Below are 24,645 nucleotides of genomic sequence, written 5' to 3'. Positions count from 1 at the left end.
GGACTCTCTGGCACCACATCTAGCCACTATTTTCACTGTGCGCCTAAAACTTGCATATACTCCGAAAGTCTGGTAGAAGGCAAGGGTTGTGTTTTTATCCTAGCCCGGGAAAAACACGTTATGCGATACCAAAGGCCTACAGACGAAAACACTCACCCATTTTCTTTGCATTTCTTTGAAATTTGGTAAGAATGGTAATCTTAGGTCCTCCAACACCAAACCAAATGTCGCTCAGATATAGAATCCTCATAAACCAGTGCCTCTATTTGGCTTCTTAATTTTACCAGGTTTGGTGAAAATTTGGTCCATTAAGAAAACTTATGTCATCCAACGACTACAAACACAATATGTCGCCCAGTTAGGTATATACATGTGCATATATATGGAGGTATGGTTCGTGGACTAAGAATTCCGGGATTTAAACTTCTAAAGGATACGGGGAATGAAAGACACAGAGCCTGTATAAGTCTCATTACTCACTGGCTTCCCTATATATGGCCACGATTCAGAGATGTCGCCTTCAAGCCTTAAGGAAGTGATACTAATGGACATCACCAGATATGGTGCACGGGATGGCTGTCAGCACCACACAGGCTGGAACATTGAGGTCCTATCTGTGTGGTGTTCATTGGTCACGAGAAGGTTAGCTGCGAGCTACCGGGCTTTCCACAGGTAGCGGATAGGGGAATGCTTCATACGAAATTAACTGCAACTGCAGTCGCAGAAAATCAGCAGTATCGAGCGGAGAATCTTAGTGAGAGGCTGGGCGGCACCGGCTCTTGTACAAATACTGAGTGCCTATAATGGTCGATATGACAAAGCGGCTTATTGGCGCCTTTATATAATCAATGTTCCGGCGGCGATCGACCATTTGGACTGAAACGAGCTTGCATACCTTCAGGAGCTGATGAGGATCGCCACCTTCACATGAAAATGTGGCTACAACAACAACAACCAGATATGGGGAAGTTCGGATGGCAACGAAAGGGTTGACTTTCTTATCGAATATATTATAAGTTGCACTCTAGGGATTTGTAATAATGGGGACCTTTATTACCAGGAACAGGCAGGAGGTACTAGATATTACCTTTGTATCGAAAGATAACATTGCAAGAATACGCGACTGGGAAGTATTGGATGACCACAGCTTCTGTGAACATCATTGTATTAGTTTTAGCCATGGAGAAAATACTGCAGAAGTGGTCTCTCGGCTAAACAGAAGAAAGGCGGATTGGGATAAATTTCGGCACAAATTCTGCACAACTATCCCTTCGAGATCGGAAAAGCAAGTGGAAGCTGCGGAGGATATAGACATAATGGTCAAGCGGATGACGAAGGCCCTGAATAACTGGTTTGTGTCAGAGCCTAGAGCCCAAACCCAAAAGCAAACAATGACTGCCATGGTGGACCCGGAAGGTCTAAGGAAGAGCTGCAGAAAACTCTTCAACAGAGCGAAAGCCACGAGGGCACCACCCGACTGGGACATCTATAAAGCTGAGATAAGAAACTACAAGGGAGAGAGCAAAAAAAGGCTCAGAACAAATCCTGGGTAAAATTCTGCAGCTCCGTGGAGGATACATCTGAGGCCTCTAGGCTAAGGAAAATTCTGTCCTCGAGACCGAGACAGAAGTTAGAGTATGTATGGACAATGTCCAGTGAGGAAACACGAGAACTACTCATTGATACACATTTCCTGGGGAAACTCTCCAACGTACAACGTGGCGTCAGAAGAGGTTGTCAGTGGTATGCATTCGTCGGAGGTAATTTTGGAAAGTTGTGTCTGATACGAAAAAAGTCGCCAGGCCCAGATGATGTATCACTGGTTAAATTACAAGATGTGTCTGATAGACTGGCTCCTTGGCTTAGGGAGATATACTCTGATTGTATCAGCATGTCATATATACCTGTGGGATGGAGGGACACAAAGGTCATTTTCGTTCCGAAAGCAGGAAAACCTTACCACAGCAAGGCGAAAGATTTTCGTCCTATCAGTCTGTCATCCTTTATTCCGAAAACTCTTGAGAGGTTGATAGAAAAGTATCTTAGGACAAAGATCCCTGGAGATTGCTTGTCTCGGCAGCAGCATGCACATAGTAAGGGCAAGTCCACTGAAACGGCTCTTTAAGACTTAGTCGGCTACATAGAGGGTTCTCTCGCTGTCAAGGAATATACAATGGTAGCATTTCTTGACATTTAAGGTGCTTTCAATAATGTAAAACCGACGTCAATCATGAAGAAGTTGGAGATTCTAGGCATCAACTTCACCATAAAAAAGTTGATGAATGACTTATTTACTAAAAGATGCAATACGACAGGCTTGGGATCTGTGGGTCTAAAGACATGGGTCAGCGGAGGAACACCTTAAGAAGTTGTGTTGTGTCTCCTCTACTTCGGAATATAGCCATTAACAATATATTATTGTCTCTGCAAGGAAAAGGTTTAAAAGTGGTAGCGTATGCTGATGACATGGCTATTGCGGTTAGGGGAAAATTTCCCAACACTCTAAGAGATATACTTCAGGAAGTTCTATGTGCAACAGCGAAATGAGCTAAGGAAAGTGGCCTAGGTGTAAATCCGGCAAGATCGAAGTAGTTCTTTCCAACAGGAAATACAAGTTACCTACAGTGGCACCTGTCTCCTTGGGAGGAGAGAATTTTTCATTTACTGAAAGCGCACAATACCTAGGTGTTTTGATGGACAGGACATTTAACTTCAAATTCATTATTTTGGGAAGAGCAGGAGAAGCAACTTTTGCCCCATACACCTGCAAGAGAGCCATTGGCAAAAGTTGGGAGTTTAGACCCAGCGACATGCATTGGGTTTATACAGCAGTTGTCGGACCTATTGTATAATGCTATATGGTTTTGTGGTCTGGTGGACGGCGTTTCAAAATCCACCTACTGTTCAATACTCAAGCGGATCCAATAGATGGCTTGTTTGTGCATAACAGCCGCACTATGGACGACACCATCTGATGCACTGAATTAAATGATACATCAAATGCCCCTGGGCATTGTGGCTAGATAAATTGATGAAACCACTGCCGTGAGGCTTATGGAGCTTTCACTTTGGTCATGTGGCGGCTACGGTCACTATTTTGTTTGGACAGGAAATTGAACTTCAAATCCAACATTTTGGGTACAGCAGGAAAGGCTACTTTTGCCCCATACATCTGCAAGAGAGTCATTGGCAATAGTTGGGGGTTTAGACCGCATGTCATGCATTGGGTATATACTGCTGTTATCAAACCCATAATGTTATATGGGGTTGTGGTCTAGTGGACGGCGTTTCAAAGTCCACCTACTGTTGAATACTCAAGCGGATCCAAAGGATGGCTTGTATCATAGCCACACTGAGGACGACAGCATCTGATGCACTGAATATAATGCTGTATCTAATGCCTCTGGACATTGTGGCTAGACAAATTGATGGGACCATTGCCGTGAGGTTAAGGGAGCTTTCTCTTTGGTCATGTGGCAGCTACATACATTGTGCTATCCTTGATACAATACTCGATGTTCCAGGCAGGGTGTAATACATAGTTTTTGGTTCACTGTACTGCACCACTAATCCTCATAGAACCGACGGGAACTACTACAATATATTCCGGGTAATAGAAGTTACATAGACTTCTATATGGATGCAAAATTCACTGAGCAAGATTAAGCCAAGTTATCAGGCGACATAACATTTATTTAATTTTTGGCAATACTTCGCATTGAAGATGTCAACTTGTTCTCTTTTTATACCCACCACCGTAGGATGGGGGTATATTCATTTTGTCATTCCGTTTGCAACACATCGAAATATCCATTTTCGACCCTATAAATTATATATATTCTTGATCAGCGGAAAAATCTAAGACGATCTAGCCATGTCTGTCTGTTGGAATCACGCTACAGTCTTTAAAAATACAGATATTGAGCAGAAATTTTGCACAGATTATTTTTTTGTCCATAAGCAGCTTAACTTCGAAGATGGGCTATATCAGACTATATCTTGATATAGCCCTCATATAGACCAATCCGCCGATTTAGGGTCTTAGGCCCATAAAAGCAAATTTATTGTCCGATTTTGCTGAAATTTGGGACGGTAAGTTGTGTTAGGCCCTTCGACATCCTTCTACAATTTGGCCCAGAGCGGTTCAGATTTGGATATAGCTGCTATATATGCCGATTCGCCGATTTAGGGTCTTAGGCCCATAAAAGCCACATTTAGTATCCGATTTTGCTGAAATTTGGAACAGTGAGTTGTGTTAGGCATTTCGACATATTTCTTTAAGTTGGCCCAGATCGGTCCAGATTTGGATATAGCTGTTATATATACCGATCCGCCGATTTAGGGTTTTGCGCCAATAAAAGCCACATTTATTATCCGATTTGCTGAAATTCGGGACAGTGAGTTGTGTTACGCCCTTCGACATCCTTCTTTAATTTGGCCCTGATCGGTTCAGATTTTGATATTGCTCCCATATCGACCGAACTCTAGATTTAAGGTTTTGGGCCCATAAAAGACGCATGTATTGTCTGATGTTGCCAAAATTAGGGACAGTGAGTTGTGTTGGGCCCATCGACATACTTCTGCAATTTCGCTCAGATCGGTCTAGATTTGTATATAGCTGCCATATAGACCGATCTCTCGATTTAAGGTTTTGGTGCCACAAAAGTCGCATTTATTGTCCGATTTCGCCCAAAATTTGGGACAGTGAGTAGTGTTAGGTTCTTCGACATTTTTCTGCAACTTGGTCCAAATCGGTCCAAATTGGATATAGTTGCTATATAGACCGATATCTCGATTTAAAGTCTTGGCCCCATAAAAGGCCCATTTATAATCCGATTTCACTGAAATTTGACATAGTGACTTATGTTAGACTTTTCGACATCCGTGTCGTATATGGTTCAGATCGGTTTGTTATACACTCCACCATAGGATGGGGGTATACTAATTTTGTCATTCTGTTTGTAACACCTCGAAATATGCGTTTAAGTCGATCTAGCTATGTCCGTCCGTGTGTCCGTACGTCCGTCTGTCTGACGAAAGCAAGCTAACTTTCGAAGGAGTAAAACTAGCCGCTTGAAATTTTGCACAAATACTTTTTATTGGTGTAGGTCGGTTGGTATTGTAAATGGGCGAAATCGGTCCATGTTTTGATATAGCTGCCATATAAACCGATCTGGGATCTTGACTTCTTGAGCCGCTAGAGGGCAAAATTCTTATCTGATTTGGATGAAATTTTGCATGAGATGTTTTATTATGACTTCCAACAACTGTGTTGAGTATGGTTCAAATCGGTCCATATCCTGGTATAGCTGCCATATAAACCGATCTGGGGTCTTGAATAAACCGATCTGGGTTCTTGACTTCTTGAGCCACTAGAGGGCTCAATTATTATTGTATCAGATTTGGCTAAAATTTTGCATGATGTGTTTTGTTATGGCTTTCAACAACTGCGCTAAGAAAAGTTGAAATCGGTCCATAACCTGATATAGCTGCCATATTAACCGATCTGGGGTCTTTACTTCTTGAGCCACTAGAGGGCTCAATTATTATTGTATCAGATTTGGCTGAAATTTTGCACGATGTGTTTTGTTATGGCTTTCAACAACTGTGCTAAGAAAAGTTGAAATCGGTCCATAACCTGATATAGCTGCCATATTAACCGATCTGGGGTCTTGACTTCTTGAGCCTCTACAGGGAGCATTTTCTATCCGATTTGGCTGAAATATTGCATGACGTGTTTTGTTATGACTACTGTATTAAGAATGGTTCAAATCGGTCCATAACCTGATATAGCTGCCATATAAAAAGATCTAGGGTCTTGACTTATTGAGCCACTAGAGGGCGCAATTATTATCCGATTTAGCTGAAATTGTCTAAAAAGAGATACCGCGCATACAACTCGATAAATGCGATCCGTGGTGGAAGTATATAAGATTCGGCCCGACCGAACTTAGCACGCTCTTACTTGCATGTTCTTATTTTTTTGAGAACCTGTCTGATTTAGCGGCTGTGAACATTCGTAAGTTGTTCGGTTTTTTTAAAGCGATCTGGATGGTTCAACGGTAGGGACTAGAAAGCATCTTCCTTCTCATGCTCCCGTGGTATCACAATGGACGAAAACGTCTAATAGAGTCTGATGGCAGACTGCCACATAAACCTAAGCTAGGTATATAAAGAAAAGTATCCCCATAAGGTGCTTCCCCCCGTTTGGGTTTCATAAGGCATCACAAGACTCAATCATTGTCTTATAGTGTTTCATTTCAATCAATCATATATAATTTGAGCCAATTAGTGTAAATTGTTTTCAAAATCCATGGTGCTGGGTTTCCAGTATTGGCCCTGGCTGAACTATTGGTTGCCCAAAAAGTAATTGCGGATTTTTCATATAGTCGGCGTTGACAAATTTTTTCACAGCTTGTGACTCTGTAATTGCATTCTTTCTTCTGTCAGTTATCAGCTGTTACTTTTAGCTTGCTTTAGAAAAAAAGTGTAAAAAGGTATATTTGATTAAAGTTCATTCTAAATTTTATTAAAAATCCATTTACTTTCTTTTAAAAAATCCGCAATTATTTTTTGGGCAACCCAATATTTGTTTGCCCTATAAACCAAATTAAAATTTTTCCTGCACACATGCATTTTTGACCTTGCCTTACCAAATTTCAATACAATCGTTCATAATTCACAATTACCTTTGAATGTATGCTCCAATGAGTTGCTCATTATGTGCCACAATTGCACATCGCCCGATTTGGTGGCCAATATTAAATGCTGCTTGCTGGGAGCCACACATATGTCCCGAATTGGTCCCGTACCCGACACGGTCATTGTGCGTATCTGCGAGGGCAATGGTGCTGGCAACCAACCAGTCAAGGGCACCAGCAAAGGCACCGTGTAGCCATCACACCAAGCGGTGGCCGAACGAACCGTCATGCTCAGCAAAGAGGTGTCGTTCTCATCGTGCTCACTGATGGGCCTTAACCAGGCAATTAGCTGCATTTATCAAAGGTCATCCAGCACAACAGGACGAAATGGAGAAGAATAAAAACCAAAAGGATAATGAGCGATTGACAAGCATTGGTAACTAATCAAACGAAACCAAAAGCCAAACGGTTATTTTTTTACACTCACCTGGGCACCCAATTGCATGGGGTCACGTGTCAGCACATCACTTGACTTGCGTATGGTGTAGTAGATGAGTTCGATGTCACGATCCAGTAAATAGCAGCGGACATGTTCAATTAGACATCTTAGGTAGCTAATGGAAACAGTTTGGACCTAATGGCGCCATGGCAAGTAACGAAAAGAAGAAGAAGAAAAAACAAAAGCAAACTGTAACAGGATATTTTGATATTTCTTAAAGAAAGTGACTACAATTTTCAAAGACATCCTTTGAATGTAGAAGACTTGCTCCTTAAATGAATGAGTGAATCACTATGCAAGTTGTTTTTTCATGCTTCACCAAGCATGCGAATTTGTTTCAATTTGTCCGTGTCATTGCATTTGCATGGCGACAATCGACCCCTCCTTTTGAATTGTCTGCCAGCTTTCTTTGTTCTTCCCAGTTCATCAGTGCTCAGTGCTTGTCGTCATTTGACATCCATTCCGGGCGTCAACCAATGTCTCTGTTGTTATAACCCTCACTTTTTTTCTTCCCATTTTTCTTTTATTTCCTAATTGTTAAGACAAATTTTATTGTCTGCATTCTCCACAGAGAAGTGCTATCCAAACCGTTTTCTTAGAACAATGGTGAAAGTGTCTGAAGATGGTCTTCGACCTCGTTTTACTTGAAATGCAAATATTGAATTGTTCCAAGTGATTCCTTCTGCGATACGGAGAACTTCATGGAAGGATGTTGAAAAACACCAAACCTCCACACCACCAAGACAGAGTGGGTTCTGAGTAGATGCAATTCTATTAACATAAAAAGCAGAACAATTGTTTGCCAGAAATCAGAGGGAAATTCCGAGTAATGACAGAATTACCGTTAAAGGAAGCAATGGTATAGAATTCCTTGGCTGTTGGCCAATATGAAGACCTCTTCTATATGGCACAAATGATGTTTTCTTAATTGTTCGACTAAAATTAAATTTAGTCGAAGTCGATGGCCGTCTCAGACGCTCCATGTCCAAAGTTGGAAACGCCACCGCAGTCACCTGGTGGGTTACATTTGTCAAGAACCAAAAACCTTAGCCGCAAAAGACTACTTGCTTATGACGATTAAAAAGAGAGAACAAATAAAATCGCGTTCGGACGGGTCGAATCTTATATACCCTCCACCATGGATCACATTTGTCAAGTTCCATTTCCACATCTGTGCAAGCGCATAGCTTTCTGTGCAGGCAGACGGACATGGCTATATCTACTTGAAAAGTCATGGCGACCAAGAAAATATGCACTTTATGGGGCCTTAGACCAATATTTCGGTGCGTTACAAACGGAGTGGCAAAAGCAGTATACCCCCTCCCTATGGTGGATGGTATAAAAAGAGGTCTGGGTGTAATTGTCACTGTGACATACGTTAGGTTTAATTGAACATTGGGTGCGGTTATTAATCCGCCCTATGCAACAATGGGCACACACCTAAGCCAGTAATCGGCTTGTTGTGCGCTCTTGATCTAAAAAATAACCGCTAAAAAGAAAAGCCAAGTCAGGAATTCAGTGCTACTTACAAAATCTCTAATGGTTTTCCTTACCACGTCTCTGAATTAGTTCATGTCTGTTATTGTGTCCCCACCTTAGTGCCGGTGTCTGTATGCCCTGAAAGACGGGCAATGACATTGGAAATTCTCCAACGTCTCATCATCTTCCCCGCATGCCTTAGACATTCTATCACTTGCCTCACCGATTTGGCATAAGAGCTCGTAGTCCTATATGCCACTTTATGATTCCAAAAGCTATACTTAACTCCTTCTTACATCCTTTCAGTAATAGCTTCCCACGATGCGGATCTCCCCATAGGATTTTCGTTGTTCTACCGATCGTTTCACTGTTCCACATACGCGTTCGTCGCCCACGCCCTTAACTCGGACTGAGTCGACCCGGAAGGTTTCGCGTTAATTAAGTTTATTGACGGCAGTCCTCTAGCCTTTACAGCCAAATCGTCAGCTATTACATTACCCCTTACTCCGCTATGGTCCGACAGCCATCGTGTCAACCTCAGTGATTGAGTAAATCTCCTTCTTACACACCAAGACTCTTCGCGGCCTTACCGTCCCGGTTGTAATTGCCCTTATGGCCAGTTCTTCTTACTTCCTTTCAGTAATAGCTTCCTCTTCCCACGATGCGGATCTCCACATAGGATTTTCGTCGTTCTGCCGATCGTTTCACTGCTCCACAGTGTTACATACGCGTTCGTCTCCCACGCCTTTAACTCGGACTGCGTCAACCCCAAAGGTTTCGCGTTAACCAAGTCCTCTGGCCTCTACTGCCAACTCGTCTGCTGTTTCATTACCCCTTACCACCAAGCAATGCAGATCGTGACATTCTCAGCGCTGGAGTAAATCTCCTTCTTATACTCCAAGACTCTTCGCGACCTTACCGTCCTGGTTGTTATTGCCCTTTACTTGCTGTTTACTTAATGTTAAGATGTTCACGCTCGACATCCACGCTCTAACACCACACCCCCTCACGCATTCCATGACCGCCTGGATCTCCGCTTGCACAACGGTATCATGGTCAGCCAGTCGAAAACACATTTCAGTCTGGGGATTCTCTATGTAGATCCCCAGACCCACTCTGTCCTTTAGTTTTGATCCATCTGTTTCATCTGGCATGACATTTCAGATGGCAGTACCAGAGTTCCGTCAATCCAAGTCTGTGGAGCAGCAGTACCTCGACCACAAGTGTCGTCTCAGGTATCCGATCCTGTTCCTTTTCTTTCAGATTTAATATCTTCGTCTCGACTATACCGCCATAGTGTGATCTGCTCCTATCCTCTATTCATTCTCCCATCGCTTTAAGTCCCATAGCCGCAGTGGCTGCCTCTCACTTAATCTGTATATCCATGGGTCGGATATATAGAATAGTCTCCAGTGCCCTATTGGTCGTGGTCCTCATTGCTAGACAACATGTTCTCCGAAGCTGTTTCATTATCCTTTCGTGGCACTTTTTCCCTATCGTAGTCCACCAAACTATTAAGACGTACATATGTCAGAATTGGTCTAATTACGCTCCTGCAGAGCTTGTAAATTTTCCTCGCTCCTGCAGAGCTAGTAAATTATCCCTCTCGAGCTTACGGGTCGTAGGCTTGATTTCTCTTCGGGAGATCTGATTCTCTTTCCAGCGACAGTAGAAGAGGAATGAGAGTTCAATCCTTCCCAGCATCCTCAAATTTTGCCCGATTGCGCTGACGGGACAAAATCCTCATTCTCTTTCGTCATGCTCCGGATTGCTTTTTCGATCTTCGCTCTACCTCACTACTACCGTCATCCCGCTAACCTCATCTGTTTTATTGGTATTGTCCCTTTCTGTATCTGAATCGGAAACACCACCTTTACTTAAAGGCTGAGGATGAACTGCGCATCGCTCTGGTTCATCCGTCTCTTCTTCATTCTTTAGTTCGACCACTCGTTGTGTGCTTGAAGTATTACTTTCGACTACAGGTGCCCTAGTGGACGTGCTCCTTTTCGCCCATGCCAAGACAAAATGTTCACTGAACCTGCTATATTTTCCTTACGTGTTTTTTTTCTCCATCACAGGCCACTAAATTGCTGAGATCGGTCCTAAGTCTTTGAGCTTGTCAGACATCGATATCGTTCTATTGCAGAAACGTAGTGCGTTAAATTGGTTCACATTCGTCTTCTTGAGAACAGGTAGATTTCAGTCCTCCCTGGGTTAATATTGAGACCCCTGGGTCTCGCCCAGTCATATGCCATATGCAAGACCCTTTCGGCTCTTCTGCATAGCCGGTTCGAATCCTTACCCCTTAGAAGTATTATAACATCGTCTGCGTAGCAGACGGGTTCAAATCCTCCTCAGTCAGCATCGGTAATAAATGATTATGGTCACCCATATGAGTGGCGATAAAATGGTCTCATGTTGCGTGTCCTGTTCCAACTTCTCCCTTATATTTATGTTATGGGACCACCTGATACTTAGTATGTGAGTTATTATGGTCTCTAAGTACCCGGACCACCCGCTATTGGTCAGAGGGTGCATCAGTGTTTGGGTCCGCACTTCGTTAAATGTGCCCTCGATGTTAATGCATACAGCCAAAGTTTACAACAAGAAGAATTCTTTTTGAATTCGAATGTGTTTTCCAACGATTCAAATTGCAAATTTGCTCCAAAATATTCCAAAAAGATCACCTTTTTATAGCCGAGTCCGAACGGGGAGATGTTTATTACATTGAGGAGAAGTTTTTTACATGGCATAGTACCTGACCACTTATCAGCTCCAGACAGTATTTTCGTAGCTCAGTCTTATAGACGTCACAGTCGTGTGGTGCCCTTGGGGCTTTAAACCCAATTGGAGAGTTTCCTGCAACTTTTCCCTAAGCCATCCAGTCTTGGGGTCCACCAGACAAAGTGAAACGATGAGCTTTACTTTTAAATAAAAGGATAACAAAAGTTTGCAACGATGACTGTTCTCGTTGCTTGGATTAACAAAGACGGCATTTTAAATTCATCACACCATCGGAATACTTATTTTGGATTTTTCTTTGAACGTCACTTTGCAATAGCGAAAAGTTGTTGTGGCCTTAATTTCCTCGAAACGAAGATAAACAGAAACACATAACCCAGTTTCAAACTTGAGCTTTTCCACCGAGGCCGTTTGTTGAGTCCTTTATGACATGACATTGTTTTGCCATTTCTGGAGGATATGGCCCGGCACGCATTGTCATCTCTTGGGGAATACAAATTTGCATTGCATTGACATTGTTGACAGTGGCGTTATTGCAATTAATGTGGCATTTGCTGCCATTGTTGCTGTTGCTACTTTAGGATGATCTGTGGCTGCTGCAACTGTAAGATGCTCTGTGGCTGCCGCCTGAAGTTTATTGGATTTGTTTGGATGAAAAATATTTTGCATGATGTTGATCCTTTTGGACTCCTTTGCAGTGAAACATAAATAAGGAAAAGGGCTTTAAGTTTAGCTGGGCCGAAGTTTTGATACCCGCCACCTCGAAAACAAACAATAACCAAATTTCGTCAAAATACATTGGAAATTGCACTATTTGTGGACTTTCTACGAAAGCAGAAGGACATGAAAAGATGTGAGGGTGAGCGAATTGAGTACAGGAGTCAGAATGAAGTCTGGAAATTCTACCAAAGAATTAAACATCAAACCGATGGCTTTGGTGGAGGCACATCCTCCTGCAGAGACAAGGGAAGAAATCTGGTAACTGATACGGATAGTATGCTGAAGTTATGGAAGAAACAGAAAGAACATTTTACACAGCTGTAAGTGTCCGACGATGGCCGTGAAAAGAAAACCGCAGAACCTATCCCTGATGATGGAATGTTTACCACCTACTCAGAATATGGTCCAAGTAGCAGTGACCCGACTAAAGAACAACAAGGCAGCAGGAGCCGACGGGTTACCCGCTGAAATATTTAAGACCGGAGGCGACACACAGATAAGGCGTATGCATCAGCTTACCTGCGCAATCTGGCTAGAAGAACGCATACCCGAAGTCTGGAACCTCAGCATACTATTGTATGTCACGTACACAAGAAAGGAGACAAGACGGAATGTGCCAACTACAGAGGAATAAGTCTGCCCCCCATCGCATACAAGATACTCTGGAGCGTACTGTGTGCAAGATTAAAACCTAAAGTCAATGAGATAATTGGGCCCTATCAATGCGGCTTTAAACCTGGAAGGACCTAAAGAAGCTCCAGCAAAGGAGTCTTTTGAAGGCAAACACGGTGGTACACGCAAACCGGGAAGACCAAAAGCTCGATAGAAAGATCAAGTGGTGGGAGTCACCTCGAAACTTGGTGTCAGAGATTTAACAATGAGCGCAATGAAGCGCTTGGAACGCTATTCAACGTTCGGCTAGTGGAACAAATAATCCGTCATAGCCAATTAAAGTAAAGTAACCACTGCTAAAAATTTTTCTGATGTGTCGCCAGGACTCGAACCCAGGCATTCAGCGTCATAGGTGGAAATTCTAACCTCTGCGCTACGGAGGCTTCCAGAACAAGATGAATGCACGATAGTCAAATATTGCAGATCACAATTAAACGCCACTTTGTCACTTACATTGTTTTGGCTGTAATGTGTGGATATATTACCCTATATCCTATTATATGGCTAACAAGATACTTAAATACTCGTATATCTCGAAGTTTTTGAGAATCATTTTAAAGAAATTCCTGCATAAATTGGCGTTTGTGTGAATTTACAACACTCTACCTCGCCAACTTGCACCTGTGACTCACAATTAACCTTAACTATTCTGCAACTAGGTTATGGATGTAACGATACAATTAAGTTCAGTTGCTACCTTACAAAGTAACTTGCAGAGGATGTTAATAAAGTTTGTGTGTGTTTGTTGGGGGGAAAAAAATATAAGTCAAAGTGCAGCAGCAGCAGTTACAGCAAGGTTTTCTTTTGGGTATCAGTTTGTAGCAGGCAGTCATATTACACTACATTGTTGTGCATAAACAAGTGAATAATTTCTCATTACCAAGATTCCCTTGGAAGCCATTTGTTGTTAATGTTTTCAGTTCGTTCGCTAGTTTTTCATGGCTACTTTGTATTTATATACCCCATAGATGCGTTTTTATAACCACCACCGAAGGATAGAGGTATATTCATTTTGTCACTGCGTTTGCAATATATCAAAATATACTTTTCCGACAAGTAGTAGTTCTTTTCAGCAGGATATACAAGTCGCCTACAGTGGAACCTATCTTCTTGGGCGGAGAGAATGTTCCACTTACAGAAAAAATACCTAAGTGTTTTGTTGGAGAGGAAACTGAACTTCAAATCCAACATTTTGGAAAGGGCAAGAAAGGCAACTCTTGCCCTATACACCTGTAAGGGAGCCATTGACAAAAGTTGGAGGTTTAGACAGCGTGTCGTGCATTGGGTATATACTGCAGTTGTAAGACCTATAATGCTATATGGTGTTGTGGTATGGTGGACGGCGTTTCGTCCACCTACTGCTCAATACATAAGCGCATCTAAAGGATGGCTTGTTTGTGCATCACAGCCGCACTGAGGACGACCTGTTCTAGGTGCCGGTCACAGAGATATCGGCGGATGAGCTTGCGAGACTAGGAACTACCCTACACATTACAGGGATACTGGAATCTGTGGGTATGACTCTGGAGACATGTAAGCTAAGTTTTCAGGATAAGGCCCGAAAGACAAAGAATGATAGATGATCACAAAGAGGGGGCTGACTATGGCGACATGTAAGCTAAGTTTTCAGGTCAAGGCCCGAAGGGCAACGAATGATAGATGGTCACAAAGAGGGGGCTGTGAGCATTCCAAAACTATGTGGCCTAATCTTGACTTGAAGAGGTCTACTGCTTTGCTCTCATTGACTAGAACATACGTCTCAGCCATGGTGTCCGTCCTGACAGGTCACTGCCTAATCGGAAAACATGCTGACAGACTGAAGGTTGCCAGCAACGACTTTTGCAGAAGCTGTGGGGAAGTAGAAGAGACACCTTCTGTGTGTGTATTCCGCACTAGCAGTCAAAAGGAGTTCCACTATAGGCTCTCATTTCTTTGAGAACCTGTCTGATTTAGCGGATGTGAACATTCGCAAGTTATTGGGCTTTTTAAAGCAATCTGGAGGGTTCAACGGTAGGAACTAGAAGACATCATCCTTCTTCTTTTGCTGTAGTATCACAATGGACGAAAACGTCTAAGTGAGTCTGATGGCAGACTGCCACCAAACCAAATCTATTACAGCAAATAACAGATCTAAAACGATTTCAAAAATGGCTGAAGTTAAGTTTTTTTCTTCTCCAGTAAAGAAACAAAAATGTAGTTAACATTTTTATTTATTCTGGAAGACAAATGTCTGGTGCATCTCCCCTCAAAATTACGGACGTTTGATGGCATACGACTGGGCCAGACCTAGGGGTCACAATGTTAACTCATGCAAAATGAAATATACCTGATTACGTGGAAACCGGAGATGGGCCAATTTGACATACCGTGAAGGTTTTCAGATGTTGGGCACTCTGTAGACGTGCCTACTGGCGCTACAGGAGTGTGATAAGACCAATATTTATTTACGCTTCAGTAGTTTGGTGGTGAAGCAGCGACTGAATAGGAAACTTGAAAGGAATAGAAGAAGTTTAGGATCGGATACCTGAGACAACACTTGAGGTTGAGTGCGAGGCACTGCTGCCCATGGCACAGCCTTGGATTGACAGTACTTTGGTATTGCCATCTGGAAGATCATGCTGCACAGTTGCATTAAAGCTAGAGTGCAAAGTAGGCCTGGGGGTCTACAATGATAACCCAGAGACTGAGATAGGTTTTTGACTGCCTGACCATAATACGGTCCTGCAGGCTGACATCCAGGCGATCACCGCATGTGTGAGATGGTGTAGTGTTAATACGAGGATGTCGAGTGTGAAAATCGTTACGGATCGTAAGCTGGCAATTAGAGTAAACAGGTCGGTAAAGTCACCTACAGATTAACGCCTTTTTTTAAGGATGACACGATCCGCATCGTTTGGGTGCCGAGCGGAGTAAGGGGGAATAAGACAGAAGATGATTTGAAAGTGATGACTAGAGGTCTGCCGTCTATAAACGTGGTCAATCTGAAGACTTTCGGGTCGACTCAGTCCGAGTAAAGCGCTAGGGGACGAACGTTCATGTTACACAGAGGAATAGCGAAACGGTCGGTAGGACGACGACAGTCCTGTGGAGAGATCCTGACCATAAGAAGACGAGACTATTACTGCAAGCAAGTAAGAAGGAGGTCAGTATAGCTCTCGGTATCATAACGGGACACATAGGACTTCAAGCTCACCTACACAAAATCGGTGCATCATGTGATAATATCCGTAGGTCATGTGGAGAAGAAGATGAGATGTTGCACAGTGGGTGAAAAGTTAAAATAGCTAGTAAAATATATGCCGTGTGGGAACGAGTAGTGGGATGTTTGAGCTCTATCCAGCAGAGAAAGAGTTTGGAAATCGGACCTCAAATGAAAATTTGACAGCCCGAACAATTTTTCGAAATGGAAGGTGACCCACTTATCAGAAGGCGCCCGTTCAACAAAGGGCCTTGAAATTTTGAACACAATCTCTGTAACACCACTGCTCTCACAATTCCAACTTTCAAAACATATCTTTATCCGTTCTTTTTTACTATGAATATGCAATGTGATGTCCGTTGGTCAAAACATGTATTCGAAGTGTCGAAAGAAGCATTCAAGTGTTTGGGCTTTCTTAAGCGGTTTAAGAAATATTTTATTCCCGCTGATCTTCTTAATATCTACACAATGCACATCAGGCCGAAGATGGAATATATTGGGTTGCCCAAAAAGTAACTGCGGATTTTTCATATAGTCGGCGTTGACAAATTTTTTCACAGTTTGTGACTCTGTAATTGCATTCTTTCTTCTGTCAGTTATCAGCTGTTTTAGCTTGCTTTAGAAAAAAAGTGTAAAAAAAGTATATTTGATTAAAGTTCATTCTAAGTTTTATTAAAAATGCATAATTTTCTTTTAAAAAATCCGCAATTACTTTTTGGGCAACCCAATATCTCGCATATATGGGCCGGAGCTCCAGTAATCCTTGGAGCTGCTTGACCGGGCGTTGGTGTTGATTGGAGATGGTATGGTATCCAACTCTATTGTTTCCCTTGAACATCGTCGAAATGTAGGTTGTATGGTGCTGTTCTATCGACTCTTCCACGGGGTGTGTTCTTCGGAAATCAGTCTTCTGATTCCTGACTTGAGGTTGTTTGTCAGAAATATACGATTTTCTAGAAGCGCGCACTGGTTTGTAATCGATTGGCCAGCTGATTCGACTATGCACTACCGAGAGAATTCTTTTTTCGCAAGGACGGTTCGTATGTGGAATCGACTTCTGGCGGATGTTTTTGCGCTACTTACGACATGCAGAAATTCAAAGCAATTGTTAATAAACATTACTTCTTATTTCCCCCCTCCTATCCTTAACTATCCCCTCCAACGGAATGCACTGCATATTTAAAGGACATCCCCAGCGTGTTGGTTGATTGAAAAAAAAAAGTTTTTTTTTATCTTCTCCCACTGTTCTTTAGAGCATTTCCTATGTCATTGCTTTCTCGACTAACAGATAACGGCACGTAGGTGGGGACAGAACACCGGATATAATTGATAACAATTAGGGATTTTGTAAGTAGCACGGAATTCCTAACTTAAAATTTTCTTTTTCGAGGTTTTTAGACCGCGCAACAAGCCAATTACTGGCTTGGGTGTATGTCCATAGTTGCATGGGGCGGTTAAATATTCACACCCTCTTTTCAACCTAAGCTAACCTAGACCTCCCGATACTCTTGCTGAATATAGTCTAGATCGTAGTATATTTGGATATAGGTACCATATATACCGATCTCGTTTTTGAGTCCATAGAAGGCGCATTTACTACGCGATTTCACTGAAATTTAGTACAGTGGGTTGCGACGATTTGAAGAATGCATAACAAATAAGGCGTTATTCTTAACCATATTCAATGTAAAAAGTTTTGTAAAGATAGAGTCAAAAATGAGAAGACTTTTACCCCCTCCAAAAATCCATTGCTGCCTTAGGGTGGATTAATCCTAACGGGCAGGGTATGAGCGTAGTACTCTCTTGTCAATTTGAGAAAATTTTGCTTAAAGTATTCACAGTTTTAGGTTTCTTTTTTTCTTGAAAATCTTAACTACTTACCGCTGCCAGTAGAAAATCGAAATTGCACACAGCAATTTGTTTGAATTTGTCCATATCATCGGAACGCATCAGATGATGCCAACTCTCCTCCACATGACGCATGCTGTAGGAAACATCCGCTGCCATGGGATTGTAGAATGTTGAGGTGTCATCGTTGGGATGGGCTGATGATTTACGACCGGCGGATGAATTGTCCTTATCCTTAATTGTTGTTTGACTTATCACCGATTGTTTATCATCACTATCGTCACGATCGGTGCTGTCATCATCGTCGTCTTCGGCATCCTCGTTGTCGGCGGGAAAGAAAATATTGGCTATGGCAAGGTGCATGGAGCGTGTAGAGTCAGCATCCAGGTAACGACGACGTGTCAGCTCTTTGCAATAGGGATATCGCCAGTGTATAAGTACTTTGGCCGACATGATTTTATCGCGAAGCAGGAAACCTGAAATAAGTTGAAAGAAAATTGTGGAACATAAAAATTAAGTCAAAACAAGTAAAAGCGTATTAAGTTCGGCCGGGCCGAATCTTATATACCCTCCACCATGGAGCGCATTTGTCCAGTTCTTTGCATGGTTTTCTTTATAGGCAGAAACTAAACAAGTAGAAAGGTATTAAGTTACTCGTGAGATCGCTATATATATGGCGGCTATATCCAAATATAGACCGATGGGAGCCATATTGAACGTGAATGTTGAAATGACTAGCACAGCTCACTGTGTCACATTTCAGTTAAATCGGGTAATAAACGCTGCTTTAATGGTCCAAGGACTAAAATCGGGAGATCGGTATATATGGCAGCTATTGTATATCCAGGTATAGACTTAACTGAATCATAAAGATCACAGATGTCGAAAAGCTTTACATAAGGAACCCTGCAAAATTTCAGTGAAATCGGATAATAACTACGCCTTTTATAGGCTCAAGACCTTAGATCGGAAGATCGGACTATATGGCAGCTATATCGAAGTATACACCATATTACACGCGGATGTTGGAGTGTTTAATACAGCTTACTCTGCCAAATTTCGGTGAAATCGAGTACTAAATGTTCCTTTTATGGACCTAAGACCTTAAACCGGGGGATCGGTTGTATGGCAGCTATATCTAAATACAGAACGATCTGAGTCATATAGGGGACGGATATCGATAAGCCTAACATAGGTCATTTCGTCAAATTTCAACGAAATTGGGTACTAAATTCGCCTTTTATTGGCCCAAGACCCTTAATCGGGGGATCAGTCTATATGGGAGCTACATCCAAGTATAGCTCGATCTTGACGATACACAGTGCGAATGTTGAAATTCAAATTATAAGAAATCCGATAATAAATGTGGCTTTAATGGGTTTAAGACCTTAAATCGGCAAATCGGTCTATATGGGGGCTATATCAAGATATAGTCCTAAGTAGCCCATCTTCAAACTTAACCTGTCTATGGACAAAAAAAAAAAAGATTCTGTGCAAAGTTTCAGCCAAGTATCTACATGTTTAAAGCCGTAGCGTGATTGACAGATAGACATTCGGAAGGAAAGACGGACGGACGGACATGGCTAGATCGTCTTAGATTTTTACGACGATCAAGAATATATATACTTTATAGGGTCGGAAATGGATGTTTCTATGTGTTGCAAACGGAATGACAGACGAACAGAGGGATGGGCAGACAGACGGACTTGGCTAATAATGTCAAGACAACCAAGATTATATATACATTTATTATTTTGGTGAGTTACAAACAAAATGACGATGTAAGTATGGTGGAGGGTATAAAAACTAGGTTAGGTTAGATTTAAAAGAGGGTGCAGATATTAATCCGCCCCATGACACTATGGACATACACCTAAGCCAGTAATTGGCTTGCTGTGCGCTCTAAAAATTATAAAGTAACCTCTAAAAAGAAAATTTTAAGTTATCCCTCCACAGATCGTTCTGTATTTAGATATAGCTGTCATACAACCGATCTCCCGATTTACGGTCTTGGGCCCATAAAAGGAACTTTTACTACCCGATTTCGCTGAATCTTGGCACAGCAAGCTGCTACCGTGCTACTTACAAAATCCTTAATTGATTTCAATACCACTCCCCTAAGTTGGTTCATGCCTGATATTGTGTCTCCACCTAAGTGCCGGGCAATGACAAAGGAAATGCTCCAACGTCTCATCATTATCCCCGCATGCCCTACACATGCTATCACTTGCCACACCGATTTTACATTAGTGAGCTCGTAGTCCTATGTGTCCCGTTATGTTACCAATAGCAATACTGACCTCCTTCTTGCTTCATTTCAGTAATAGCCTCGTCTTTTCACGATCTGGATCCCCCCATAGGATTTTCGAAGTCCTACCAACCGCTTCGCTTTTCCACAATGTTGCATGGGCATTCGTTGCCCACTCCCTTAACTCGGACTGTGTCGACCCGAAAGGTTTCGGGTTAACCAAGTTTATTGACGGCAGTCCTTTGGCCTTCACCGCCAAATCGTCTGCCCTTTCATTTCCCCGGCACCCAAACGATGCGGATTTTCCCATCCTCAGAGAAAGCGTTAATCTCCTTCTTACACTGCAAGACTGTTCGTGACCTTACCGTCCTGGTTATTATTGCCCTTGTGGCAATGTTACTATCGGTAAAGATGTTCAGACTCGACGTCCTCGCGTTAGCACCACACCACTTCACTCATTCCGTGATGGCCCGGATCTCCGCTTGCAGGATAGTATTATGGTCAGGCAGTCTAAAATAGATCTCAGTCCCTGGATTTTCAATGTAAACCCCCAGACCCACTCTGTCCTCTAGCTTTGATCCATCCGTGTAACATGATCTTCTAGATGGCAATACTAGGGTTCCGTCAATCCGCGACTGTGCCGATGGCAGCAGTGCGGCGCACTCGACTTCAAGATTCATCTCAGGTATCCGATCGGAAACCTCTCCATTTACTTCCAGGTTTCCTATCATCGTCTCGATTATACCGCGATGGTATGAGCTGTTCCCATCCTCAATTCATTCTCCCATCGGCTTAAGTCCATAGCCGTAGTGGCTGCCTCACACTTAATATGTATGTCAATAGGTCGAATATCTAGAATAGTCTCCAGTGCCTTAGTGGGCGTGGTCCTCATCGCTCCACGTATGCCAAGACAACATGTTCTCTGAACCTGTTGTCTGGTCCTTATATTGCACTTTTTCTCCATAGCAGTCCACCAAACTACTGAGGCGTAAGTATGTATTGGTCTAATCACGCTCCTGTAGAGCACGTGGACTATCCTAGGATTCCGGCCCCATTTCGAGCCTACGCCCCGTCTACATAGTGCCCACCATCTGTGAGCCTTCTCATTACGCTCCTGAATGTGACACTTCCAATTCAGTTTCCTGTCCAAGATCACATCTAAGTATATGACCTTGTTAGACATCGAAATCGTCTTATTGAGGAAACTTGGTGCGTTAAATTCGCCCATCTTCGTCTTCCTCGTGAACAGGCATATTTTAGTCTTCTCGGGGTTAACATCGAGGCCTCTGGATCTAGCCCACTCGTACGCCATATGCAAGACTCTTTCGGCTCTTTTGCATAGCTCGTTCGGATCGTTACCCCCAAGAAGTAGTATAACATCGTCTACGTAGCAGACGGGTTCAAATCCCTCCTCAGTCAGCATCCGTAATAGGCCATTTATGGTGGTCACCCATAGGAGTGGCGATGAAGAGCCCCCCTGTGCCACTTTCTCCCTTATATTTATGACATTGGACACACAATTTATCCACCTGTTCCTTAGCGTATGGTTTATCGGCTCTCTAAGGAGGTATTTGTGAGGTACTTTGCCATGGAAAATCGTCTCCCCAAAGAAGTGTCGCGCTGCGGCATGCCGTTCGGGCTCGGCTATAAAAAGAAGGCCCCTTATATGAGCTTAAACTTGAATTGGATAGCACTCATATGTGAGAAGTTTGGCTCCGTCCTTAACGGAATGTTCATGGACAAATTTGCATTAAGTGTCCCTCAACATTAATGCCGAAAATGGTTTAGATCTGCTAATATTTGGACATGGGTACCATATATCGATCTTCTAATTTGTGGTCTTGGGGCCATAAAAGTCGCATTTATCACCTAATTGCCCTGAAATTTGACACATTGAGTTGATTTTGCTAACCTTAACATCCGTACCAAACATGGTTTACATCGGACATTATCTTGATACAATGTAGACCGATCTCCCGATTTAAATTCTAAAACCCATGGAAGCCGCAATTATGCCCAATTTCGGTGAAATTTAGCACAGTGAGTCATCTTAGAACCCTAGAAGTCCGTATCGAAAATGGTTTAGGTCAGAAAATTTGTTGATAAAGCCCCCATATACATGGATCTATCTATGTAAAGTCTATGGACAATAGAAATCGCAATTATTACCAGTTTTCGATGAAATTTGGCCTTTCGTTGTCCGTGCAGAGTATGGTTCAGATCAGACCACATTTGGATATAGCTGTCACGGTCTTTCAACCATTATTCATTACCCGATTTTGCTGAACTTTGGAACAGTGAGTTGTGTTAAATTCTCGACGTTCTTGATAGGCTTGACTTAGATCAGACCATAATTCTGCTACGGTTTCATAAAAGGTTCACTTCTATCGGATTTTTTTGAAATGTGGCTTATGTTCAGCGGCGAAGCTCAATGGGTACGCAAGTAAGCATTAGTGTCGATTTTGGAGCGAAGATCAGCCAGAATCATTGCAAGAGCTACCAATGCATCCAGAAAAGTTACAGTTTGGTGCGGCTTATGGGCTGGTGGCATCATTGGACCGTACTTCTTCAAAGATGATGCGAATCGTAACGTAACTGTGAATGGTGATGGGTATCCAAAATTCACAGACGAATTTAATGCGAACGGACGGACATACAGACATTGCGACATGACTGAGTCAAATTCGAACTTTGATTCGATCAAGATTATATATATTAGCAACGGTGGTGGGCATACCAACACATTTGCAATCAATTCCCAAGCCTAAGGACTTACATTTTTCTAGATGTAAACAATTACAATTCCAAAACTTCATACTTACTCATCTCTTTGTGAATCTTCTTAAACGAGGAGAAACAAAAATTGCCCTTCTCCGTTTCAATTTGTGCCTCCGGATCATCAATGGGCATCAACAGCTCAAGTAGCTCCGTTTCGGATAGGCCAAACTCGGAAAGACTCAAATACGAAGCTAATCGGGCAAAACCCTTGCGTCCATAACGATTCTCCAACTGATCGAATTGTTTGTCAACATATTCGATAAATGTTAAATTATTGTCAGCTGACATTTGTTTCTTCAGCTCTGTTCTGTTATCCTCTGTCGCCAAATCGAATAGATATTCGCCCGACTTAAAGCGATCCCTTTGCATGGGGGTAAACTTCAACTGTTCAATTGGCAGGGTAGATGAACAAATCAATTGCACGTTCCAAGGCAGGGAGGTGGGCAACCAGGAGAGGGCCGCGACAATATCACAGTCCAAGGGATTCAATAAATGCAAATCGTCAATGAACAAAAATAAAACGTCATTATTCATATCCTCGATGCGTCTCAGTAGATTCTGGAACCAATTGTTTATGTACAGGGGATCAAAGGAGGCATCCTTGGGCAAATAGCCCTCAGGGATATTGTAAATAATAGATATCTGTTGGCATATCACACGTAGCAACTCCAAATTGTAGGCTGATCGTGGTGTGGCGGAAGCGAAGCGTATGACTCGATGCACCCTACAATTGGGCTGGAACCAGTTCTTCACATTGCCATACAATTCGGTCATTATGGCACTTTTGCCACTGCCATGGCTGCCATAAATGAAATAGGGCGCATGTCGGCTGCCATTTCGAAAGTTGGCCATTAAATTGGTTTTTAGACGTTCGGGCACTGTGGACTTTACAATGGCTGCAGCATCCTGATGTTCCTTCAGTATGCGCAAATGTGTAGAGTGTTCATGGAAGATTTCCTAAAAAAGAAAAGAAATATTTGTAGTTGGCACATTAATCCCGTAGTAGTAAATAAATTAACATTTAAAGAGGTTATAGGGAACAGGGACGTAAGACACAGTCAAACGACATTTATTTATTATATGAAATTTCAAATTTAGCAACTTTGAGAGTATGAAAAATTGATATTGGAATAGGTTAGGTTAGGTTGAAAAGAGGGTGCAGATATTAATCCACCGCATGCCACTATGGACATACACCTAAGCCAGTAATAGGCTTGTTGGAATTGGTGGGGGAACACCAATCTATCCTTTTCATTTGTAACACCTACAAATATTGATCTGGGACACTATATCTATTATATAAAAATAAAAGTGTTGCTCTTTGATTGTTTGTTAGTTAGCTTGTTTGTATGTTACCTAAAGACTCAAAATCGGCTGAACCGATTTTCATGAAATTTTCTCAGATGCTAATGTTTGACCCTCGATGGATAGAGAGTACCCCAATTTGTTATATCCAAAGGGGGAGCGGACCTTTCCCCTTAACCCAATTTTTAAAAAATGCCAGATCTCGGAGATATTTGCACCAGTTTTTAGCGAAATTTGGTATGCTCACAAAAAATAATCCAAAAACAAGAAATTGATCAAATAATCTGGGGAACGCCCCACCCCAATTTGTTATATCCAAAGGGGTAGCGGACCTTTCCCCTTAACCCAATTTTTAAAAAAATTCCAGATCTCGGAGATGTGTGCACCAGTTTTTAGCGAAATTTGGTTTGCTCGCTAAAAATAATTCAAAAACTTGAAATTGATCAAATAATCTGGGGAACGCCCCACCCCAAAACCCACCTAAACGGACATGTTTATCGATTGGGACAATATG

General features: G+C 42.3%; 1 protein-coding gene across 10 annotated transcripts in view; it reads right to left on the bottom strand.

The window, feature by feature from the left end:
* LOC106085440 (protein qui-1) overlaps positions 1-24,645 on the bottom strand; it is a 470,324-nt gene that overhangs the window by 96,041 nt on the left and 349,638 nt on the right. For all 10 annotated transcript variants that reach the window (XM_059370582.1, XM_059370587.1, XM_059370589.1 and 7 more), the window contains 4 exons: positions 22,871-23,783; positions 17,834-18,276; positions 7,129-7,275; positions 6,690-6,990 (listed from right to left, as the gene is read on the bottom strand). In XM_059370582.1, the coding sequence (XP_059226565.1) occupies positions 6,690-6,990; positions 7,129-7,275; positions 17,834-18,276; positions 22,871-23,783 (1,804 nt within the window). The remainder of the gene's footprint in view (positions 1-6,689; positions 6,991-7,128; positions 7,276-17,833; positions 18,277-22,870; positions 23,784-24,645) is intronic.

Source organism: Stomoxys calcitrans, chromosome 5, assembly GCF_963082655.1.
Source record: "Stomoxys calcitrans chromosome 5, idStoCalc2.1, whole genome shotgun sequence".
NCBI classification, from domain to species: domain Eukaryota; kingdom Metazoa; phylum Arthropoda; class Insecta; order Diptera; family Muscidae; genus Stomoxys; species Stomoxys calcitrans.
The sequence above is the reverse complement of the archived record's forward strand: the minus strand, read 5'-3'. Positions and strand labels throughout refer to the sequence as shown.